Source organism: Aspergillus eucalypticola (assembly GCF_003184535.1).
Source record: "Aspergillus eucalypticola CBS 122712 chromosome Unknown BO83scaffold_46, whole genome shotgun sequence".
Taxonomy (NCBI): domain Eukaryota; kingdom Fungi; phylum Ascomycota; class Eurotiomycetes; order Eurotiales; family Aspergillaceae; genus Aspergillus; species Aspergillus eucalypticola.
Genome location: NW_020290320.1, coordinates 13,453 through 35,972, shown reverse-complemented (window position 1 = coordinate 35,972; position 22,520 = coordinate 13,453). Strand labels below are relative to the sequence as shown.

Here is a 22,520-nt window from a genome sequence, read left to right as displayed (position 1 = left end):
TTTTTTTTTTTTTTTTTTTTTTTTTCGGAATGGAGAAAGATCGAATACGGGCTTACGTTAGTGGTTTGGCGTCCCTCCGGGCGGGATACTTTACTAGTACTACTAGTAAATAGTTGCTGCAGGTTTTCGAAGGGAAGCATTTCTACTTAGTACTCATGGCTCTAATGGCTGCGTTACCGACTGTTGGTGAGCAAGTCTATCATAATGGTATATGTGTGTGTGTGTGTGTGCGTGTGTCTGGACTCTTCGGCTTTACTAGTATAAGTTTGGCTGAGAAGAAAATGATACTACTAGGGTACTAAGTAAAACATGGCATTCCTGGGCAAGACTCACATAAAGACGAATGATGCAAGCACAGCCCATGTCGGAATCTGCAATATAATCATGTGCTATGAAACCATACTCAGGCACACACAAGGCATTGAAATGCAATTAGATTCAAATGATATTCTTTATACCTGATTATGCCCATTAAGATACCCTGACCAACAGGATATGTTGTGTAAGCGCCGTGGTGTGTGTGGCACGGCCAGACCAACCAACTAAGCATTGTGATCAGCGGCTCCGGCTGAAAGGAGCCGCTTTTGGGTGGGGAGATGTACACATTGCTCCACGCACTGTGGTTATGAGCACGCGCTGGGAGTAGGTCATTTGGTCTACGTGGTTGGGTTATTGTTGGTGGGTTGCATTGTTCATGAGTTAATCAAGAAGGCTGCATTGAGATATGGTATCATGGGGTTTGTTAGAGCAAAAGCAACGATAATCACCTCAGGAATGGTGAATTAGTCGTACATCATAGTATATGCTGTCACAAAACATTGTCGCTCTCATAAAAGTGCCGGCACTCGATGGGCAATGTTTGCGACAAGAAGCCAAACGTGTCATCTTGTATACAGAAAACTTGAACCCCTGGGACCAGCCCGATCAAGCTAGGTTGTCAGACGACTCAGGTGTATCCCCAAATAACAACTCATGTCTGTCCCGCCAAAAGTCCGTTATTTCTTTCATATATCCCGTCTTCTGAAGAGGCAATTCCCATTCCGGGGTATGCGCTTCGGCTACCTTGAGGTAGGGGTCCATGATCTCGTCGAACCGATCTGGCGGTGCTCCGGGGAAATGAACCAGGAGATCTCCATGATGTACTTGCGAGTCCACGGGGCGATCGGGGTTGAGGTCAACAGCATCCGCGTTTCGCGGGTAGGCATTGAACCATCGCAAAGGGTAAAATACGATAGAACGACGGAAGTATTCGTGCTTAAGGATAACATTATCCATGGCGGACTGGTCTGCAAATAATAGGCTAACCTCGGGATGTGATGTTGGGTAGGCAAGTGTAGCAGAAAGCAATTCGATGGCCCACTGATTGACGCGGATAAAGAAAACTCCGTTGTTCATGCCGTTCCAGTCGCTGGTCATGAGGAGATGAGTATCGTCGAATTGAGGAGGTGGGAGGAAGATCTCGAGGGGAATGTTGGGGTTCATAAGGATAGTGTCTCCATCAAACCAACTGTTCGTTGGGGACCTTTGGTTAGTTCACGGTACTGATCTCCTCGCATGCTTGTTTGGTAAACTCACAATAACCATTCTGCCTGATCTTCCTCTGGCTTTTCCATTTCCTCTACGAGAGCTGATAAGAGAATGGCAGGTTTACTCCAGTATCCCCCAAGGATGGGTTTGCGCAGCACGGTCATGGGATATCCGAATTTGAGTGAATGATCCTCATGGGTCTTTAAGCCTCGATAATAAGAGGTTCTGTTACCATAGACCATAGTGACCTTTCGGATTATAGGTTGAGAATCTGATGGTTGCGCCTCGTGGTGGCTTTCTGGGAAGGTCAGTCTTATACAAGTTACAACGTAACTTGGAATGAAGTAGACTCACGGAATTGGGAGAACATCTTCATTAGGCCAACAACGACCATGAAAGCCATCACCACATTAGATAACGACCTGAGCCAGAATCGCTGGCTCCGGCCCATCGTGAAGTATGCACGGTGCATGGGGGGCTCTTTCATTCTGATTCCATTCCTGGTGGGCGAGATCGCAATAAAAGGGTGAAAGCATGGTGCGCAGTTTTGGGCGGAGAGGGCACCCATATAACTAAACCAATTCACAGCCTACCCTGAAAGGTAGCAGGGTAGTCATTACAACCCCAGCGGATAGCATGGGTATTTGGGGTCCTGGCCATTGATTGATCGCTGGATGACGGCGCCGGTCCTGCAGCTAACCTATGGCCATTGTCGAATGTGGTAAGAATCTGCAGGATGTTGGCTGCGCGCAGCTCGCCTCCATCTGTTGATTGACAGAGAACAATGGGCTGCGGATGCCCTTGTGGGGTTAGAGATTGCTTAGGGAGGGGATCCGGCCTGCTCGGATAGTGACTAGACCAAGCACTAAACAGCGGCTGAGCCGAATGATTCTGGCCGAACGGAGGGGTGCACGAATATTAGAGGCCTATCAAGTCAGCCGGGAAGACCGTGCAGGGGTCCATTATGATGTATGATGTAGGGATCTTGTAACGCCGAATGAGATTTTTCGACGTAGCGCGGAGGCAGTGTGATAGCACCGCTTGTTTTTAGTGCCACCCATTAATTAGACTAAGGGTCCCATCCTAATATAACGATAACACCTCGTGCCTTTGCTGACCGAAATGCAACCGGAAGATCGCCGAGGGCGCCTGACCACAGGAGAGAAAAGCAAAAAAGGGAATATGTCAGCCTTACCATTCGCAGGATCATGCACATGCATGAAAGATGACAAGAGCTGACAGTTTTATGAAGAATCTGAATATAATCGCAGGATCATGTCGAGGCGATCGTCCGAGTGCGAAGGAAGAAGAGGAGCAAGTGACTTCCGCGCGCTAAACTGGCAGCTCGGAATAGCTTCCCTCCCCGGAACTGCTCGGGGCCTAGTTGGTCCGTGATCGTAACCCAGTGCTCTCCATTCTCCTGTTAAGGATTCGCTTGAGTTTAGCTTAGCTCCAGGACGGGCCGGGATCCACGTGGGATTCGGGCGGATTCATGATGCGTCTGTTATTCGGAGGTACATGAACATGTTCAAATTTCATTTATAAGAATGCTTGACGATGGACTTGTAGGTGTGAAAGTATCACATTGACCGATATCATGATTTAATGAGTTGCTGGTCCAACTTATTCCCCCGACTAACTCTATGAGGCAGGTAGTTAACTGGTGTGTGTCCCTAAGCAAGAACTAATGCTGCACGTGCAAGGTACCGTTGACCCCGGGGCCAGTTGCCCTGGCCATTAAGCGCATAGACCACGGTACACGGCTAAATAAATGGTGTATGGGTGGTGTGATAATTGTTACTGTGTAGGGTGTAGGTGGTGTACTAAAGTTGGCGGCGCTTGTTAGTCTGTTATGAGCGTAGTCTAGTTTCTGGATAGTTGCGACGGCCTAATGCAGCCATTAGTGCGGTCCTGGACCCAACGTTCATTTCTCCGTGATAATGAACCATGACAGGGCTGTGTTTCATCTTGATTCTGGGCTGTGTGCGCTGACCAGCCAGTGGAAAGATCTGGTCGTCTCCCTTGTTCTTTTTGAGATGATATTCTTAGTACGCTTCATGTGGTCGGGGAAAGTGGCCATTTCCAGCCCTTGGCACAGACTTGATTAGGAGCTGTGTGTAGTCGCACAAATAATGGTATTCTTCCGTGAATATAAATATACTCTGTAGGCTCTATTATCGTGCTACCCAAAAAAAATAGGTGATAAATATGTACAAATATAGAAAGAGAGAAGAATGTGCGAATTCAAGTAGAACTTTATTATATTCACCTCTCGCCCATTTCCACAGGTGAGGAAGCCCATGCATCACCAGGCATACCCCTATACCCTGGTAGCTCAGCGGGCTTCGCATTCCTTGCAAATGGCGGATAGTATGCGTATGCAGCGACCGGCTGCTGACTGTTTATGGCGAGTCGTTTCCGCTGGTTAAAAAGGAATAAAGCCAGGATCAGAGCGATTATGCCCACTGCACCCACCCCAACACCAATGCCAATTCCAGCTTTCGCACCAGTGCTCAGGGTATTCCCAGAAGTTGAAGTATTGTCCTCTGCTGTTGATGGAACCGAAATTAAGGTGGATGAGGTGGTGGACGCGGTCGCCGTTGACGTAGACGTGGCTGTTGCTGTGGCCGTGACGGGATACTTTATCTCCCAGCCAACTATATCGATTGCCCCAACGGTCGAATCCGTTGTCAATGTCGTTGTTGCCATTGCCCATGCTGTATGGTCACTTAATGGCGTTGATCCGTATGTCAAAGTCTGCCCGGAATAAACGCTTGACATGCACCTTCCAGTTACCTGTCCGACTGTTCCCTGAGATAGGAAGTAACCTCTGTTTGTGTATGGTTAGTATGTTGTTTGTAGAATGGGATGTAAATCCTTGTAGATGGAGTGTGCACTTACGATGGGCAACACATCCATAGCGTGCTGTATTCATTCTTTATTGATGATGCGACCGTTGGCCAGGATTCCGGTCCAGTGAACGGCCCAATCTCCATCTCTGTGTGATATTGACCTCCGACACCGAGTAGGGCTTGTTCCCACCAAGTCACCATCTGAGGCGGGCAACATCGAGCATTGGTATCTATGTCAAGCATATATCCAGGGTCCCAGGCCATAAGACTAGGTCCATCAAGGCGAAACTTGCTTTCACATCCCGAGGAAGCCGTCCATACTGAGGTGAGTGGCATGTAGGATGTGACAGTACCACTACTATCCGTTTCGGGAGGATAATTGGACTCTGTCGTGTCCATGCTGACACTCATTCTGGCGATTTATGGTGATTTTTTCGTTTCGATACCCGTATTTTCGCGTCGGAAGGTCTTTCTCAATTCGTTTGACGACCTGCTCATGCAGACAGAGCGCGCTTGAATTTGATCGCACTGTTGTGAGGGGGAGGAATGTCACGGCAGCCGCAATCTACCGATGGCAAGTTTCAGATCCCTAAAGTCCTCGCAGAAGACCCAGTAGCAAATGTCGGGGCGCCAGCCTCATATAGACACTGTTTTAAGCGCCCACCACCTTTCCGGGAGCGTCCTGGATCCATATTTACACCAAATATGCCTAACGATGCAGCTACTAACCCTATCGACATTGGGAGGGGTACTCAATTCTGATTGCCAATCGCTAAGCGCCATAGCCACAAAGAAGGCATGCACCACTATGCCTTTTCAGCCGTTGGAGCTATGAGATGGTGACCTGTAGCAATCACATTCAGCGGCGTCAGTCTAGCGTTGCTGCTAACGGATAGTAGTATTACCCCCGCCGACTCCATTGTCATAGCCAATGGGGGAGCTGTGAGCATGTCCGAGCTGTTAGATATGCTAGGAGTGGGGATGGCGGGTGCTGCTCGCAAATTGGAGCCATCCTGTAGCCGCCAGCACGTCCATGTATGCGCCGCATTTTCCCTGATCCGTGCATGGGATCTGGGTAAGCTTTCTTCTTTCAAGAAGTGTTGTTAAACAACACACCTGGCATAGTTTCCGATCAGTTGTCGACCTGTGACTTCCATACCCACCACTGATTCCATGGCTTGTAGGGACACAGATAGTCGAGGGAATAAGCGCCGACCGTATACAACAACCCCGGACGCTGGCACTTGGCGCTATTTGTTCCCATCCCCTTCGAAAGCCTCCGCATCTCTAGTTGGAATATTGGCATTAATCGTGGGCTGGTATTTCCACTTCTTAAGCCTAGATACGCTTCTAGGACCATCTCCTTCAGTTCACAACGACACCTACTGGGAAATCCATAGAGAGGAGGTTCGAACAGCCTTCACTACTAGCTGGGATGCATATGCACAGTATGCCTGGGGTGAGTGACGAACGGCATTGCATCAAATTTGAATGATAGAAAATTCAACTTTCGAGCAGGACAAGACCGATTCCATCCATTGTCAAAAATGGGCTCTCAGATGAGCCCCAATGGCCTCGGATGGATAATCGTGGACAGCCTGGATACGCTCATGATCATGAATCTTACAACTCGTTTATCGGATGCTCGACAATGGCTAGATAAGAATTTAACCTATGATCAAGACCAGGACGTGAATACATTCGAGACCACAATACGTATGCTTGGGGGCCTGCTGTCTGCTCATTACCTATCCACTCAGCTTCCAGATGCTTCCTCCGGGCGCGATTTCGTTTACCTGTCCAAAGCAGTCGACTTATCAGACCGACTGCTCGCAGCATATAACTCGGGATCGGGCATCCCTTATGCTAGCATCAACCTAGCAAAACGAGAAGGGATCCGCTCGCATGCTGATGGCGGGGCCTCATCTACTGCTGAGGCAGCCACCGTGCAGTTGGAGATGAAGTACCTATCCCATCTAACAGGGGATGATGTGTATTGGAATAAAGCTGAAAGGGTGATGGAGGTACTCGATAGTCACGGCGTGAAAGATGGACTTGTCCCCATATTTGTGAATCCGGATACTGGGAGGTTCCGGCACAAGACCATCCGGCTCGGAAGTCGTGGCGATTCGTACTATGGTAAGTCCGCATGACCATTCCACACGTTGAATACAGGCTCATATAGACACAGAATACTTGGTTAAGCAATACCTGCAGACCAACGAATCCATCTACGGAGAAATGTGGGAAGAGGCACTCACCGGGATTCAGAAGCATCTTCTTACTTCCACCAAGCACTCCAACCTCCAATACATAGCAGAGCTTCCAAGCGGCATTGGTGGTCGTCTTTCCCCGAAGATGGACCATCTCGTCTGCTTTCTACCAGGATCAATCGCAATCGGGGCTACGGAAGGATTGACTGAAGCCGAGGCCCGCAGAACTGAACACTGGAATGCTCAAAAAGAGGAGCAGATGCGTCTCGCAAGGGAGCTAACGAAGACATGCTGGGCGCAATACGCCGTCACAGAGACGGGGCTAGCACCGGAAATTGTATGGTTCGAGACAGAAGATTCCGACCTTGAGCCATTTTCCAATTCAAATGCGTCTCGGCCCCCAAGCAGAGACGACATGAACTCCTGGATTAAGGATATCAACATCCGACTAATAGATGCCGATAACTTGCAACGCCCAGAGACCGTCGAAAGCCTCTTTCTAATGTATCGTGTCACGAAAGATCCGATATATCGACAATGGGGATGGGAGATCTTCAAGGCATTCCAAAAGCACACGCGGGTAAAGGATGGGGAAGGTTATACATCTCTTAGTGATGTCACGATAGTTCCTCCGAAAAGACGCGATAATATGGAGAGTTTTTGGCTGGTATGTTAAGCGAGGTATACGATATGCGCATCAGAAGCTGACACCTTCCAGGCGGAAACCTTGAAATACCTCTATCTCCTCTTCTCACCAAGTGATTTTCTCCCATTGACTGACGTGGTGTTCAACACCGAAGCTCATGTGTTTCCACGTCTACGTCAGGCTGAGTACAGAACGGGTTGGACTAGAAGACGGAGGACGTGAGACTTACAGCTTCCCATGGCATTGACTGAGCTTCAATCTAGGTATATAAGAGGACGGAATCATCGGAATCTATATCCACTCGTCACATGTATGCTATGGCAGCAATCGGTGTAGAAGTAATAATTGTCCTTTTTCCGTCCACGTTCAACAAGTGTTTGCGACCTGAAGGGTCGTCGCCTTGGCAGTTTTGACTCGTACTTGGCCAAACCTACCCAAGATGCAAAAGATACCACACAGTACATATGCAGAATCCGCGTTCGAATCTCTGCCGGTGTACCGGGAGACTAGACCAGCGCCGCCCACAACCCGAAGTAACAAGCTCAATACAAAATAAGACCATACCGTATTGCCGAGCTCAACTCAAACGGCATCTTTAGCATATGCAACAAACACCGTTCCAATACCTCTCTTTCGCTAGATGACTTGAGCATGTAGCGCTTTGCATACATGGCAAGAAAGGTGCGAAGATTATTGGTATCTCCCGACGGGACCATCATGTAGCTGGCAACCTCATGCGACAGATTCAGTGCATCTCCGGGAAGGTATGCGTCGCTAATGCGCGATATGGCCCGTCCAAATCGAGGAACGAATAGTTGAAGCATGGATTTGAGATATTCATAGTCCTGGAAGGAGGCTTGCTCCACACCGGTTCGGCCGAGGATTAGTAGGGTGCTGAAGCGGGACATTAGAGAGGAGAAACCATGGTAAATTTTGACAGCAGGCAGAACTTAGATAGAGGAGAAAAAGAATTAGGTACACATACACGTACGATACATTCTCGCTGCTTGGGGTATCTGCATGGTCACTGTATTTGATCAGTTTTATTCTCGTTTCGACGGAGATGTCAAGGTGGGGGGGAAAGCCTACCGTGGAATTTCGGCGAATAGTAATGTAGGGATAGAAACATTCATCAGCATCTTTTCTACAAAGAGCTGCTTTGGTATGTACGTAACTTCCTCGCCATTGACGGATTTCAAGGTGCGATTAATGAACTGGTACTGTGAGGTGGGTTGATCTGGACTGTCGTCGAAAATGCTAGTAAGAAGTCAGTATCCAGGCCGACAGGGGCGCGTCATCTAAGATAAGCGCATTGTCGGGATACGATATGCTTGGCTTACATCTCTCCATGAGTATTTTGTACTAGCAATTTCGCCTCCACCGAGAAATTGTCAGGAGGGGGTAGTTGGGAATGACCTCCATGAAGAAATAAATACCGCATGGAGCCCTTCCCACCCGATGAGTACAACGCATCGTCCGAGCAACACATATCAGGCATTCTGAAAGTTGTAATGCTCACAGATATGGGTAAATTGGACAGACAGCTGCAGGTACGCGTTTTGTATTCCTTCAGTTGGGTGGTCGCCGTATCGTTCGCGGCATTCCCACAGGGAAGCGTGATGATCACGGGTAAGTTATTTCGAAGAGCTGACACAGTTACACACGTGGTCCCATCCCACATTTCTATTTATATAATAATGAGGAGAGTGTCCCGGTAACGTAACCCACGGTTAAGCGGCCCACACAGTTAGGCGGCCCATCTGGTTATCCTATATAAAAAATACCTTTCTAAATTTATATCTCAACCAGTACTGAATTTAATCAGTTCTAGTTTTACATATTAGATATCTACAGCAGCATAAATAAGATGTGATTTTTCTTTATCCAAAATTACAGATCAATTACAGAATTTGTAATATGATAAGATACTATTATTATTATTTATATAGGATTATAGGTTTGTAAGAAGTATTAGATAGTTATTCATGTAATTTATAATCTATTTATACGATATTGAGTCTTCTAGTCTTATAGCGGTTGAGATCTCTTGTGTTTCAAAAGGGTCTTTTGTATAGTATTACCAGCTGGGCCGCCTAACCGTGTGGGCCGCTTAACCGTTGGTTACACTAGTCCTGAACATAAACATCATTAGCTCAATTATTCTTCTTGACTGGGGAGCACGGTTCACCGCAGCCTCGGAAGCTCAGATGGCTCGGGACGTCGCCACAAAAGGATTCAATTGCCTCCTTTAACGTTGTCTCACTCTGCGTTGGTCTGCAACTTCTATCGTAACTCCATCCTACTAAGTGTCAATATCTTTACCCCGGATTCATCTAGTGGTCTAGTTGTCTGAGTCACTAGCTGGCTATGCCAGAATGCGCTAATGGCCCGCAATGAATGTTCCAGCTCTGTCGCAGCTGAGGAGAAACAAAAACCAAGCCACATATCCAAATACACAGAAGTCACAAGGATTTCTTATCGAGGTCATTGAGACCTACTCAGGACCAGGGCACCAGCGACATATCAGTTCTTGATATCAACTTTGTCATAATATGCGTATGGGGAAAAGGAGTGGCTGTCAAGCCAGACCACTTCATGTCGAAACATATAGTGGAGATAAGAAGTTATTCAGATCATGTTTCCGGGACCATACATACCAGCTCAGATGGCCAGTGTCGTGCCAAAGCCAGTCAGCCAGAAGTGCCCGCGGGAACAGTGCATCGCCTGCCACACTATTGCCCTGCGACAACTTCTTCTTTTGATTGATCGCGTAGTCGCGCACCTTCGTGATAACAACAGTATGAAGAACATTTTGAGCCCCCGCTGGCTTCTGCCCAGATTCAGCCACGCTATGTTTCTGAGCGGATGGGAATAGGGGCTCACAGGTTGGCTTAGTGTGAAATCAGACCCGCGTGGCCTGAAGGGCCTTGGCATGATGTTAGCCTCGCAGGGGTGTCGGTCATCACCTCCCTTGAAGATGTAGTAACCGCACTTCGTCGGCAAACGCCCAAGTGGATGTGCCTGCGTTTTCATTGTAAGTCATCCTTACTGTAATCATGTGATGACCGGTGTTTACTTTCTTCTCAGCTGTCAATGAGAGCGCTGGCGTTGAACGAAGCTGAACCACTGACGACGTAACCTCGGACACGCTATGAGCTTAGACCCGAGTTGATAACCTTTAGTCAAGACTACTAACGCAGGCTTTCCCGCTATGAATATATAATCCCACAAGTGTCGCTTAGGATTACCACATCCACTTTTCATTCACTTGCTCGCCACATGTCCTTGCAAATGTGGCGCAGCTTCCGCCTCAGCTGCTCGAAGAACACCCTGAACATGAGGGGTACAGTGCCCACTACCCAGTATACATCTGCAACTGGGTCGCATCCACCGAATCTACACTTTTATACATCTTTTGAATATTTTCTACGACTGTCACTCACATGGCCCTGCACTTAGAGCCCAACGGTCTCTACCTCCTCCTAGCAGATCGAGAGTCTAGCTCGACATTCCACTGGGGTCTCTGCCTTGCCAAATCCCCGACCGATGGCACCATTTTTAATATCACCAACTTCCCCAATCGAAATGTCTACAGCTATGAGATCAAGTCGGACCAAAAGGTCATCTCTTCCGGGCGATACCTTCTGGCGCTGAAGGTGGGAGATCTGCACCCCGCACTGCACGGCCCGTTGGAGACCCGCTTGTCGGAGATCCCCATCCAGTACTCGACGCGCTTTCATGAAGCCATGACTTGTCGTGTTTGGGTGAAAGAGGCCCTCTTCGCGTTAGATGATGAGGGCTACATTAAGCTTGTTGAAAACATCAATGGTATTGAAGCGGAGGCTAGGTTTGCTGCGATGTTGAATAAAGCCAATGGAAAGAGAACTGTGGGCAAAAGTCGTGGATACGTCTTATGATGCAGGAGTTGAGCAGTAATGGTTGGTGCATGAAGTGTTCATGTGTGGATTTTAGTGACTGGTTAGTGGTTGACAGTACAGTTCTTCGAAGCGATGTTTATGTCTTCACTGCTTGATCTATTTTTACCCTGTCTCCTTGACTATTGCGACCTTCATTCTTCTCTCCAGCCGAAACAGAGGGGATAAAAGCCTGTAGTAACTCAAGATACTGAACCGCTGAGTAGAGCCAAGTCCTCAAGTAAATGGGGGTATAGTAATTGACAAGTCGTGCATAGGGAGGGAGAGGGTGGTCTCGTGATCCTAGAGTCGGCCAGTTTCTCCGCATTGGAACAGGCTTTTCTGAATCCTGCTGCGTTTTGAATTGATGAATCAACTCATCCCATATCGTCCCATCATATTATAGATCCTCAAGTGCTCCTTGGCTTTGTAAGTGCAACTGACCCTGCATCATATTCACTTTTTCTGCGTTGTTATTCGCTGAACGGTCGTGTTGACAACAAGGGATAAGGCTGAAACTTCCAAGCCGATGCCAGAGCCACTGGTGCAGATGTCAGTCCAAACCTTGCCCAGCCGGACCCTTCGGGAAATGCAGCGCTGAATGAAAAAATAACACGTCGGACTGTCCGGTATATGCCAGCACATTCCGATCTGTGATATCATATTTCCGGCTCTCCTTCGGTGCAGCAACCGCCTTAGGTACTCAGCCTTATAGCACGCATAAATTATCCGTGACGAGAGTCCCGACGAAAACGGGCTTGAATGAAGGAGAGGTTAGTAGATCAGGAATGTCTCAGAATTACTTTGTGCCCTGGTCCTGAAATAAACCTATCTTGAGTCCAACACACACAAGGCTTCTGCTGCAAAAATCGTCGCGGAGGAAACTATGTGCCTGTCCTAATGTGCCTATTGGTTAGTAACTCAACACCCGGACTCTAAGCACATACAGTCTTTTTCTTTTTGTACAAGATTGCAAGTCATGCGTGATCGTGACCAGTTCTGATAACCTCATTACTAAAGTCGGGACCTAAGCTAGCTTAATTTATTACCTTAGAGAGTAAAGACCAATTTCGCCGCTCATTCATTCTGTGTGGTGAGCTACAGGGCTTTCGAGATCGCATCGCTGAACTGCATGTAGGCTTGGATTTTTACTGTGTAACGCATCGTTCCCCCTCGAAGTCTATGCCTCCTTGCTTGGACGCCTTTCAAAGCAAATCATGTGTGCCCACAACATCCTTTCGATCAGCCTCACTACTACCCAACCCTCAGCTCAGCCGGCATACACAGTTCGTGTAAGTCATCGAAGGATGTTCGTTTAAGACAATTACTAAATCCAGTTTAGTGATGCCTAGTCCGCTTTCTGTGTTGCGGTGTCGTCAAGCTAAGCCCCTTCTGAGAACAATGTCGGATATCTTATTCTCCCAACTATAAAAATGTTGCTCACTTGGCACAAGTACGAGCTTATGTCTCATCTGTCCTGTAGGCATGGACAGATCGAGTCACTAATCGGAGTTTGCGGGGCACCACGCGGCTCGTATAGTGCCGATCGGGCTTGATCTGAGTCAGACACGATCTGAACCTAAATTATCCAACTAATGAATGCCTTGAACATGTCTCGCTCTCGAACCAGTCACTTCTCGCTACGAGTGTCGGGGTGGGTTCAATAGTCACGGGTGGCTTGCCTGACAGCGGCGATCTTTCCGTGGCACCCAGTCCTATGACATCGATGCATCAGACCTGTAGATGTCTATTTTTGGTATACCCAATTCGGAAACCACGAACACATCTAGAAGGAAAACATCATATGGATCAAGCGGTGTGAGATTTCATTGAGCGAGCAGGAGCGACTGAAAACATATAAATGCCTCCGTCTTTCCATGTCCCTTGAAAGAATAACACATCCATCAAACCAGCATTTTCTCATCTTCTCATTGACAAGAAGCCTCTTCAAAAACATCTCATACCAATTCATTCAAAGCATTATATCAAAATGAAGACCTCTTTCATCACCGCGGCTTGCTCTACCTTCGCTGCTCTGTCCAGCGCCGCTCCCACTGATAGCTCAACCTTCGAAGTCGCCATCACCTTCTGGGGCGCCGACGGTTCCTCGTTCTTCCAAAGCTTCCCAGCTGACGATACCACTCATGCAATCAGTATGTCTTTGACATATAACTCCCGGCCTTGAAGGACCTGTTACTAATACCTTTCATCAACAGCCAACCCACTGTCAATTACCAAGATTTCCTCTGTCGGAGGCGGATTCTGCACCTTCCAAGGAGTTGACGGCAGCAGCACTGTGGTGGCTGGTGAGGTTACTGTGCCTGTCAGCCCACCACAGACCCAGGTATCTGGAACCTGCGATATTCTGTGAACGATGAGAAAAAGCTTCCTATTGAGACACGGGAATGATTGTGACGATGACGTGCTCATGTCGGCCTGGGGATCGTTACGACCAGAGGACACCGATGAATCAATGACTCTATGTGATTAGCTCGACAGTATATGTTGGTCCTGCATTGGCTTAATGTTTTGTTGGTATTGGTGTAATTAGCAAGTGATGACCTGGAAATCTTCCAGCGCCCGCATGAATTCGACACTTGTTTTTCAATACACTTTAGGCTCGTTTTATTCTTAATACTTGTCTTGTTCGCTCTTTTCACTTCCTGTCCAAAACAAGTTTATTATGCAATGCAATGTAGTGGGTAACAATGCCACTGTGCAATACGTAAGGCAATATCTTATAGTAGGTTGATCGGTTTCCCCAGATTCACCTTACCATTGCCCAACCATTACAGTACGCCCTGATTAACAGCACCGGTTTGGCTAATGTCCATTTGACGAATGTGTAATGGAATGTGTCTAGAGGATTATGGCTTCGGAGTTACTGACTTATATCCTATAGCCGAGGAATGACATCACGGCACAGCGTAAGCCGTTGTCTCATACTGTAGATAGTAGAATGTCTTACTATATATGTCCCAATGACACAAAGTCATTAACTGAACAACCCATGATCGACTACTTTCATGAGACCTCCTAATTCTCCTCGTAAAGTATGGATCCATCGTCGTTCGAATTCACTCTCCCACTTCATGGCAAGCTCGCCATTGTGACGGGCGCATCCCGCGGCATCGGAGCTAGCATCGCGTGGGAACTTGCACGTCGCGGTGCAAATGTAAGCCATCACAAATACACAACCCCTTCCCTTCGTCATACAAAATAAACTAAAACACCCCAGGTCTGCATGACCTACGTCTCTCCCACCAGCGCCCAATCCATCACCGACCTCCGCACCAAAATCACCCAACTCCCCCATAACCCCAAAATATGGACCATCCAAGCCGACCTCTCCACACCCACCGGCGCCTCAGATCTAATCTCCGAACTCAAAGCCCATCCCACCACCCCAAATCCCCTCAAAGTAGACATCCTAGTCAACAACGCCGGCATTGAAATCGTCAATCCCCTCACCGAAACCACCATAGACGACTACAACAACGTCTTCAACCTCAACGTCCGCGGCACCATGCTCATGACCCAGGCCGTGCTACCGTATCTCCCACCCGAGGGTCACGGCCGAATCATCAACTTGAGTTCGGTTGGGGCAAGGTACGGTTTCAAGGGGATAAGTTTGTATATCGCTTCCAAGGCGGCGATTGAGGGGTTCACGCGCGCTTGGGCGGCGGAGTTGGGTGGGAATGGGACGACGGTTAATGCTGTTGCGCCGGGGCCGGTGCCGAGTGATTTGCTGGATAGGATCCCGAGGGAGATTGTGGAGGCGCAGATGGCTAGCACGCCTGTGGAGCAGAGGTTGGGAACGACGGGGGAGATTAGTAGTGTGGTGGCTTGGTTGGCGGGGAGGGATGCTTCCTGGATTACTGGGCAGGTTGTTTGTGCGAGTGGGGGGTGGGCGATGTATTGATGGGATTTGGGGGTATAAATGGGGTTGGTGGGGAGGCGTCTGGGGAAGTAGTATGCTGCTTGAGGGGGAGAGTAAATGTTGTGAAGTTGCGAGGATTAGTGGATTGATTGTGCATAGAACCGGGGGGTGCTTGGTATGGTCTGATGACAATTTTGCGGCGAGCTGAGAATGTCATCCTGAGACTCCTTTATCGTCCTCTGCAGCGATAGGTGAGAAGTCGTGTCATTGAAACGGTGTGTTGCGTCTAGGGTGTGGCAGACAAAGCTCTGATTTAGTGCTGGGAGGCACATTTGCTGTCCAACATAGTACTCATCCACACCTGCCGAATTTGGCTGTTTTCATGGCAGGTGACTTGCGGGACAAATCATAGGAAGAGACACTTTGCTATAGAGAAGCAGAAAGCGCCTTGGTCCGATACTTTGCACCGCTAATACCCCATATCTACCGAGAGATCCCCATACTGTAATCTCATCTCATCTTCCTATTCCAATACGTCTCAGTATCAGGCGAGTTGAATTACCAAGGCCCACTATCTCTCGTCCTTGTCGATACAGAACGATAAAAGCACTTTGAGAAGCTACAACACGATTTGGAGGCTGATTGTCACGATTGACTCCGCATGTCCTTATGTGACCCTTCGAGTGAATAATTCTAGCTCAGACTGGCTGGTGAGCCTGGGTAAGACGAGACCGATGCCCTTTATGTTGCAGCCACGAGTCCGAAGCCTGAAATGGCGTCGCAACAGACTCGGAATTGCCAGAAAATTTGTAATGAAAAGACTTGAGGTGCAGAAAATGGAGTAACCGCTTTTTAATTGATGAACTCTGGTCAGATACCCGCTATTTCTTCTTGGTACTTTCACTCCGATTCGCTTATAATCCGAGGAGACATTTGTTGAGGTGCTGCCGAACCATCTTGTCTCTCTGATTGGTGCTATAGAAGATTCCGCGCCGATCTCGTTCGGCTGACAGCTTAGTTCATTAACAGGTGGATCCTCATGCGCTAAATCGCCGCTCAGCATCCCCTGCCCCTCGATACAATCAACCATGGATTTATCTGCTTCCCTGGATCTATCATCCAAGAACCCCACACACATTATCGGCCTACAAACTTGAATGATTTTGATACATCCCCTTTATAGGACAAGTTTATTATCTGCCCCATGCTGAGAATATGACTGTGGTGACCCGTCCCCCTCGCGATCGTCATGGGTTTAAGATCGCCATTGTCTGTGCCCTTCCCCGGGAAGCAGATGCGGTGATCGCGCTTCTTGACCATCACTGGGAGGATACCGAAGAGGTCTATAGCAAAGCTCCTGGTGATCCCAATGCCTACACTACAGGTGTTATCGGCACACACAATGTTGTGGTCGCGCATATGCCGCCTACGGGCAAGGTCAGTACAGGTGGGGTAGCTACAGGTTTGCGCACTAGCTTTCCCAGTATTGTTCTCGCCCTGGCCGTAGGAATCTGTGGTGGCATTCCTTCGGATGCCAACCGGCAACGGGATATCTTCCTTGGAGACGTTATCTTCAGTCAAGCAGTGGCGGAGTACGATTTTGGGCGACAGTATCAGAGAGACAGGCACGCCGATGGTGAGGAGGTTGGAGGTGGCGTACCTTCCCTGTCCATCCAATCTATCTTGCGAAAGCTGGAGACCGATCGCCATCTACAACACCTCGAGGAAGAAGCAAAAATCTGGCTTCAGACCCTGCAGCACCGACCAAGATACCAGTATCCTGGTCGTGAGTCGGACCAGCTCTTCCAACCATCATATCTTCATCGCCACCGTGAACCATCCACTTGTGGCGAGTGCTCGGACGACAATGTATGCGCTGATGCACTCAAGGCTTCCTGCTGTGACTTGGGATGCGATGAGAATAACCTGGTGAGTAGGGAAAGGACTGTTATTTGTTCGCAAACCCCAGAAGGTTCAGAACGAACCAAAACAGGGCCATCGCCAGCTATTCACGTGGGTCGCATGGGCTTTGGCAGTGCCGTCATGGAGTCTGGTAAGCAGCGTGACGAACTTGCTGAGCGCGAAGGCATCATTGGTTTGGAAATAGAAGGCGCCGGTGCCTATACTAGTAGCTTGTTCCCCAGCTTGGTCATTAAGGGAGTCTGTGATTATGCAGATTCGCACAAAAATGAGGTTTGGCAGGATTACGCAGCAGCCACAGCAGCTGCGTGCACAAAGGCCTTTTTACAGCATTGGGCAACAGATGCTATGAGTACAACTATCGAGTTTGGTGAAATCATGACCATGATACAATCTGGGGGTCTCCTGCAGGGTCAGGGCAAGCCAGCCGCCGCTGCTGCTGTCTTTCAGAAAGCTCTAGAGCGGATGCAAGAATCTCAGACCGCAGGTTCTTCCATAGAGACTGATACCATCACGGGATTGACACAAGCCTTGGTCGCCCTGAACCGACATGCTGAAGCTGAGCCTCTGCTAATTCAGTCTGTTAAGTCTTACATCCGACAAGAGGGAGATCAAGAGTCAACCGTCGCCGCGATGAGGAATCTAGCCGAGTTTTACGAGAATTGGGATATGTGCCTGGCGGCGCAGCCTCTTCGAACAAAGGTCGCACAAATAAATCAACGTCGACTAGGCCGTGGGAGTGTACCCGCTTGTCTAAGCCAGTACGAACTCGGATTGAACCTCATCCAGCAAGGACGGCATGCTGAAGCAAGGCCAGGCCTGTACACTAATCTCGAGTACCCTTTGGAGACTGAGGATGTGAGCCACAAGGGCAACCTCGATCGCATGGTAAATATCGCAGGTAGACTTGCTGACTGCGGGATTGATCGGTGCGAATATCTTCACGTGGCAGAGCACATGGCACGTGATGCGGTGCGGCTGGTAAGACCACGAATCGAGACACTGCCGTATATAGCTCTATCAGCCTTCCGGACGCTTGGCTTCGTGTACAGGCTGCTTGGGAAAGCTGCTGAGGCAGAAGAACAATATCTGGAGTCGCTGACCATTGTAAACGGGGGCAGTCAGATGGAATGGCTGGAATCAGATGTAATGGTCAGGTGCTCCTCAGTCTTACTTGAGCAGGGGCGATATTCTCCCGCCTTGAGCATGGCTTCTGAGGCACTGGGGAAGGTTCAGAGACAGGCAGAGCCTCTTGGAGAAACCGTGGCACGCTGCCGTACGAATCTTGCTTTGGCCTATATGGAAATGGGACAATATCGCTCGGCAGGATCGCTTGTGGTTGACATTCTGAGCAAGGCGTATGAGGATGCCTGGGACATTGAGAAGTCCACCGTTTCCTCTCTCCTTGGAACAGTATCCATCATTGAAGATGTTGCCACTGTATTGAGCAGAGCAAGATGTTGGCAACAATCCCAGCATATTTACGAAAAGACGCATTCGATCTTAGCTCAGTTGCTAGGGACGATGGACATGCGGACACTGCAGACCTCCTTGCGCCTCCGAGATACGCTTAGCTTACAGGGGAATTTTATGAATGCCTTGGTACTCAGCCTTGAGTGTAAAGACCGCTACTTGCAGCGAGTGCGACAGGATACCGTGCCCGAACGAATGATAATGGCTCAATTGGACATTGGGCTTGCTCGGGCATACGAGGGACTGAGGGACCACACGACGGCAGAAGCACTTGCACGCCAGGCGTTGAAGACGATTACCGAGAGTACTGACGAGAATAGTCCAGAATCACTCCGCGCTATGGCTATTCTGGGGAGTATCCTCGTGTCGCAGGGCGGCCCTAAGTTAATGAAGGGTAGTGCTATGCAACGTCGTGTTGTAGAGACATGGGCTACATTGACAGAAGAAAATTCTTTACCAGCACTGGAGGCTATAGAGGCGGTCGCTCGAACGTGTGAGATCCAAGGTGATAAAGAACAGCTCAAGGTTTGGACGGAAAAGGCTTCGTCGGCGAAAGAAACATTCGAGGAGAGTTTAAGTGAAGAGGAAGAGGACAGGATTGAGTATTTGGTGGGACAGGTATTTGATAAGTGGGCCGAGAATGGTGAGAAGATTATCCAAGAGATCGATCGACGGAGGACGAAGGTATTCACAATGATGTTGCCTTAGATCAAATCCTATGTATATTTAGCTCAGTTGCCTGATATGGACGGTGTCAGATCACAGTGAACTTGTCATATAACGTTATTGTTTCTTGTCCCTATAATTTGCGAGAATTTGCACCATAATCAACGACCCTTTTCTCTATCAGAGATCCCAGCGGGGCCGGATATTGTTTTGATCATGATTGATTTCTCTACTACCATTTCACATCTTTGCACTAGGCACCTCAATTGCATCGGTAATCCCCACATCTCGCACGACCAAATGATCAAGATCCTGTGTATTAACCAAGGCCGGATTCGCCTGCGAAAGATTCGTAATTCCAACTAATTTCATGGCAGTCTCCGGCTCAGCTTGCACTACTTCGCAGCGTCAGGATCACTCATATAATATGCAGAGCATAACATAAATATAACTTACCATCAAGAAGATGCTTAGGCCCATCCTCCCCATATGCAAGAGAATAAAGAAATGGCCTGCCGATTAGCACTGCCTTCGCTCCCACACAAAGTGCCTTGAGTATATCGGTGCCACGACGGATCCCTCCATCGATGTAGACTTCCAATAATTCCAAAGAACTTTGCTCATAATCGTATCTGTTAGTTACGAGGATGCTCCGAACTTTCACCGCTATTGGTCTGTGGACGACAAAGATATGTGCTCGGATTATTCAGCTATGCGGTCAGTCGCTGTGGCATCTCCGAACAATGTGATCAGAATGCCGACAAAAGAGCCAGCCACTGGTCTGAAGAAATCTCAGTTCGAAGAGTGAGTCGCACCACCCCCACCTGATGTTTGAGAAAGGGTCCCGGTAATATAATCAATGCTTATGCATGTGTTTGGATTCGTGGACTACTACGGAGGAGCCGGCTGTCAGCACATCGCTTTCCGGACCAATAACATTATTAAAGCTGTCGAAAGCTTGACAAAGCGCGGCATAAGCTTTCTTTCCGTCCCTAGTCGCTACTATGTCAAGATGCGTGAGAAGCTGGCTATGAAGAATGTTAAAATTGCCGAAGATATCACCCTTGTGCAGAAATACAACATTCTTATCGACTTCGATGAAGGGGGATATCTTTTGCAAATTTTACGAAGCACGTGGGTGACCGTCCTACCATTTTTATGGAAATAATCCAAAGAGAAAATTTCGATGGGTTTGGGGCTGAGAACTTCAAGAGTCTATTCGAGGCTTTTGAGAGGGAACAGAGATTGCGCGGGAGACTTTGAACTTTTCGAATAAGCACCCAAGAGCCTTTGACGACGCAGATTTTTAAAGCAGATAACAACCTTTCCTTTTTCTGGTTTAATTATGAGATTATGTACTTGATGTCGAAAATAAAATGTATAACCCAACCAGATACGTCTCCCCTTTCTCATATTGTCTTTCTTTCCTCCTTGTGTCTCCAAAGGGATCAAAATAGACTCGTATAGTCATGGAGCGCAATATCGGGCAAGTAACCGATGAATTATCGAACCAGCATTGCATTTTTGGTGGCCTGCGATTGTAGGCAAATCAGGTATCTTTCAAGGTGGCTACAAAGTACCTGGTAAAGCTTAAACCCAAAAGTTCATCCAGAAGACAAGCAGCCTTGGCTATGAGTGGACCCACCATCGGCATCTTCCGACACCGGCGTTGATAATCTGATAATCACTGCCGACGCCATATTCAGGAACGATTTTTCCATCTACAATCACCATTTTCACGACCAGTATCAATCAATTATTGAACCCCTTCGCCTACATACGCATCACCAATGCTGGACTTACTCTCTAGCATCCCTTCCACCATTCAACATGGTTTAAACTCGGCTCCAACTACCCTCCTCCTATCCATCACACTCCCCATCCTCGTCTGCATTATTCTCCTTCTCCCCTACCTCAACCCCACACCCCCGCCCCCAAAAGGCTGCCGCAGATTGGGTCTCTTACCATCGCAGCGCTCCAACCTGCACGATGAATACTCACCCAAGTATACCCACGGTGTGCCCAGCACCGACACAGACCCCGACACCGGGCTACCAGCTTGGCGCATAAAAGCACTGTTCACGTATCCGATCAAGAGCTGCGCAGGAGTGGAACTCGAGGCAGCAGATGTGATAGAGACGGGGTTGAAGTATGACCGGCTGTTCTGTTTTGCGGAGCTTTTCCCATCACCACAACCCACCACTGCTACCACCAACACATCAACCTCAACATCAACCGAAAAAGAACAGGAAGAAGAGAGCGGAACCTGGACAGCCCGCACCCTCCGAGATCGCGACTTCCGACAGCTTGCCCTCCTCCGTCCAGAGATTTGGATTCCAGATCCATCGTCACCTACATATTCAGCCACAAATCCAGAGACATTATCAAATGGCGTCCTGCTAATACACTACCCCCTCCCACCATCTCGCAACCCCCTAATCACCCTGCTAAGAACCCTGCACATCTTCCCATCCCAATCATCCTTCACCATCCCCCTCGACCCCCCGCCTAACTCAACAACACAATTCCCCCTCACCCCCGTCAAGATCTGGAAAGACATCCCTCTCGCGCACAACTACTTCCACCTCCTCCCCGCAGCCCTGAAAGACCTCCTAACATACGACACGACCCTCCCATCCCATCAACGGAGAAAACTCTCCCTCTTCCGTGCAAGCACCACTCACAGACGAGAAATCTACCGCAACGCCCCTCGCAAAGAAAATATAGGCTTCCAGCCCGTGACTGGCTTCGCGGACGCGTATCCGATCCATTTACTCAACATGGCGAGCGTGAGGGACGTTGCTGCCAACTGTGTGGACGAGATTCCCGAGTTGAGTGTGAGGCGATTTAGGGCGAATGTGATTGTTCAGGGGCCGGGGAAGTTTGTGGAAGATGAATGGAAGAGGATAGTTATTGGAGATTCCTCTGGCGATGGGGTCGAAATCTACACGGCATGCCGCACTATTCGGTGTAAGTTGCCCAATGTGGATCCTGATACCGGGGTACGACACCCCAGGGAGCCGGATCGGACGTTGAAGAGGTATAGACGGATTGATGTGGGGGATTTGACGAATGCGTGCTTGGGGATGCAGTGCGTTCCTGCTGTTAAAGGTATTCCCATCTTCCTATTGCTTTGTTTGTGTTGTTTGGTAGAACTGATGATGGTATAGAATTCACCTTGCGTGTCAATGATCCTATTACGGTGTTAGAGACGGGAGAGCATTGTTATATCAAGATGTTGGCACCGGGAGAGAAGGTTGAGGGGGTATAATTTACTCGTTGCGCTATTCGTGGAGTTGTGTTAATCTTGTATCATTATTGTATTACTAGGTCTCTTTGCGTAAAGCTATTTGTTTTATCCTCCTATAAGTACTTGCTCTTCTATAATGATCATAGCTTCCCGCTTCTGGGTACCACCGCTTTATTAAG

General features: G+C 48.6%; 10 protein-coding genes across 10 annotated transcripts; 7 read left to right on the top strand and 3 right to left on the bottom strand.

The window, feature by feature from the left end:
- Nucleotides 1–706: 706 nt before the first annotated feature.
- On the bottom strand, nucleotides 707–2,210 carry BO83DRAFT_191396 (glycosyltransferase family 34 protein). The gene is made up of 3 exons (XM_025526547.1): nucleotides 1,882–2,210; nucleotides 1,576–1,821; nucleotides 707–1,507 (listed from the first exon to the last, which is right to left on the bottom strand). Exons 2-3 carry the CDS (start codon nucleotides 1,767–1,769, stop codon nucleotides 925–927), a joined length of 777 nt encoding a protein of 258 aa, XP_025382219.1. The 5' UTR covers nucleotides 1,770–1,821; nucleotides 1,882–2,210; the 3' UTR covers nucleotides 707–924.
- Nucleotides 2,211–3,698: 1,488 nt separating this feature from the next.
- BO83DRAFT_442101 (uncharacterized protein) lies at nucleotides 3,699–4,992 on the bottom strand. Its single transcript, XM_025536381.1, has 2 exons — nucleotides 4,429–4,992; nucleotides 3,699–4,357 (listed from the first exon to the last, which is right to left on the bottom strand). The coding sequence occupies exons 1-2, from the start codon at nucleotides 4,788–4,790 to the stop codon at nucleotides 3,793–3,795; spliced, it is 927 nt and encodes a 308-aa protein (XP_025382218.1). The 5' UTR covers nucleotides 4,791–4,992; the 3' UTR covers nucleotides 3,699–3,792.
- Nucleotides 4,993–5,552: 560 nt separating this feature from the next.
- On the top strand, nucleotides 5,553–7,888 carry BO83DRAFT_458855 (glycoside hydrolase family 47 protein; the record flags this gene model as incomplete). Its single annotated transcript, XM_025537148.1, has 4 exons — nucleotides 5,553–5,838; nucleotides 5,895–6,518; nucleotides 6,571–7,259; nucleotides 7,311–7,888. The coding sequence occupies 4 exons, from the start codon at nucleotides 5,553–5,555 to the stop codon at nucleotides 7,458–7,460; spliced, it is 1,749 nt and encodes a 582-aa protein (XP_025382217.1). The 3' UTR covers nucleotides 7,461–7,888.
- BO83DRAFT_326369 (uncharacterized protein) lies at nucleotides 7,781–8,736 on the bottom strand (the record flags this gene model as incomplete). The annotated part of the gene is made up of 4 exons (XM_025528037.1): nucleotides 7,781–8,132; nucleotides 8,224–8,265; nucleotides 8,328–8,495; nucleotides 8,579–8,736. The coding sequence occupies 4 exons, from the start codon at nucleotides 8,734–8,736 to the stop codon at nucleotides 7,781–7,783; spliced, it is 720 nt and encodes a 239-aa protein (XP_025382216.1).
- Nucleotides 8,737–10,242: 1,506 nt separating this feature from the next.
- BO83DRAFT_383465 (uncharacterized protein) lies at nucleotides 10,243–11,381 on the top strand. The gene has a single exon (XM_025532474.1). The coding sequence runs from the start codon at nucleotides 10,682–10,684 to the stop codon at nucleotides 11,153–11,155; it is 474 nt and encodes a 157-aa protein (XP_025382215.1). The 5' UTR covers nucleotides 10,243–10,681; the 3' UTR covers nucleotides 11,156–11,381.
- Nucleotides 11,382–12,775: 1,394 nt separating this feature from the next.
- BO83DRAFT_383464 (uncharacterized protein) lies at nucleotides 12,776–13,775 on the top strand. The gene is made up of 2 exons (XM_025532473.1): nucleotides 12,776–13,305; nucleotides 13,369–13,775. The coding sequence occupies exons 1-2, from the start codon at nucleotides 13,143–13,145 to the stop codon at nucleotides 13,521–13,523; spliced, it is 318 nt and encodes a 105-aa protein (XP_025382214.1). The 5' UTR covers nucleotides 12,776–13,142; the 3' UTR covers nucleotides 13,524–13,775.
- A 370-nt stretch (nucleotides 13,776–14,145) lies between these two features.
- Nucleotides 14,146–15,085, top strand: BO83DRAFT_372753 (SDR family NAD(P)-dependent oxidoreductase). The gene is made up of 2 exons (XM_025529994.1): nucleotides 14,146–14,327; nucleotides 14,391–15,085. The coding sequence occupies exons 1-2, from the start codon at nucleotides 14,208–14,210 to the stop codon at nucleotides 15,072–15,074; spliced, it is 804 nt and encodes a 267-aa protein (XP_025382213.1). The 5' UTR covers nucleotides 14,146–14,207; the 3' UTR covers nucleotides 15,075–15,085.
- A 1,048-nt stretch (nucleotides 15,086–16,133) lies between these two features.
- BO83DRAFT_442095 (purine and uridine phosphorylase) lies at nucleotides 16,134–19,245 on the top strand. The gene has a single exon (XM_025536380.1). The coding sequence runs from the start codon at nucleotides 16,248–16,250 to the stop codon at nucleotides 19,131–19,133; it is 2,886 nt and encodes a 961-aa protein (XP_025382212.1). The 5' UTR covers nucleotides 16,134–16,247; the 3' UTR covers nucleotides 19,134–19,245.
- Nucleotides 19,246–19,782: 537 nt separating this feature from the next.
- Nucleotides 19,783–20,354, top strand: BO83DRAFT_403923 (Glyoxalase/Bleomycin resistance protein/Dihydroxybiphenyl dioxygenase; the record flags this gene model as incomplete). The annotated part of the gene is made up of 3 exons (XM_025533665.1): nucleotides 19,783–19,870; nucleotides 19,991–20,157; nucleotides 20,223–20,354. 3 exons carry the CDS (start codon nucleotides 19,783–19,785, stop codon nucleotides 20,352–20,354), a joined length of 387 nt encoding a protein of 128 aa, XP_025382211.1.
- A 474-nt stretch (nucleotides 20,355–20,828) lies between these two features.
- On the top strand, nucleotides 20,829–22,407 carry BO83DRAFT_372747 (MOSC domain protein). The gene is made up of 2 exons (XM_025529993.1): nucleotides 20,829–22,202; nucleotides 22,262–22,407. The coding sequence occupies exons 1-2, from the start codon at nucleotides 20,882–20,884 to the stop codon at nucleotides 22,360–22,362; spliced, it is 1,422 nt and encodes a 473-aa protein (XP_025382210.1). The 5' UTR covers nucleotides 20,829–20,881; the 3' UTR covers nucleotides 22,363–22,407.
- Nucleotides 22,408–22,520: the final 113 nt, after the last annotated feature.

Coding starts and splice junctions, on each gene's coding strand:
- BO83DRAFT_372753 (XM_025529994.1), top strand. CDS start 14,208: ATGGATCCATCGTCGTTCGAATTCACTCTCCCACTTCATGGCAAGCTC. Junction 14,328..14,390: donor TTGCACGTCGCGGTGCAAAT/GTAAGCCATCAC, acceptor AAAACACCCCAG/GTCTGCATGACCTACGTCTC.
- BO83DRAFT_191396 (XM_025526547.1), bottom strand. CDS start 1,769: ATGGTCTATGGTAACAGAACCTCTTATTATCGAGGCTTAAAGACCCAT. Junction 1,508..1,575: donor GATCAGGCAGAATGGTTATT/GTGAGTTTACCA, acceptor CCCAACGAACAG/TTGGTTTGATGGAGACACTA.
- BO83DRAFT_442095 (XM_025536380.1), top strand. CDS start 16,248: ATGACTGTGGTGACCCGTCCCCCTCGCGATCGTCATGGGTTTAAGATC.
- BO83DRAFT_372747 (XM_025529993.1), top strand. CDS start 20,882: ATGCTGGACTTACTCTCTAGCATCCCTTCCACCATTCAACATGGTTTA. Junction 22,203..22,261: donor GTGCGTTCCTGCTGTTAAAG/GTATTCCCATCT, acceptor ATGATGGTATAG/AATTCACCTTGCGTGTCAAT.
- BO83DRAFT_442101 (XM_025536381.1), bottom strand. CDS start 4,790: ATGAGTGTCAGCATGGACACGACAGAGTCCAATTATCCTCCCGAAACG. Junction 4,358..4,428: donor CTATGGATGTGTTGCCCATC/GTAAGTGCACAC, acceptor ATACACAAACAG/AGGTTACTTCCTATCTCAGG.
- BO83DRAFT_383465 (XM_025532474.1), top strand. CDS start 10,682: ATGGCCCTGCACTTAGAGCCCAACGGTCTCTACCTCCTCCTAGCAGAT.
- BO83DRAFT_383464 (XM_025532473.1), top strand. CDS start 13,143: ATGAAGACCTCTTTCATCACCGCGGCTTGCTCTACCTTCGCTGCTCTG. Junction 13,306..13,368: donor CGATACCACTCATGCAATCA/GTATGTCTTTGA, acceptor TTTCATCAACAG/CCAACCCACTGTCAATTACC.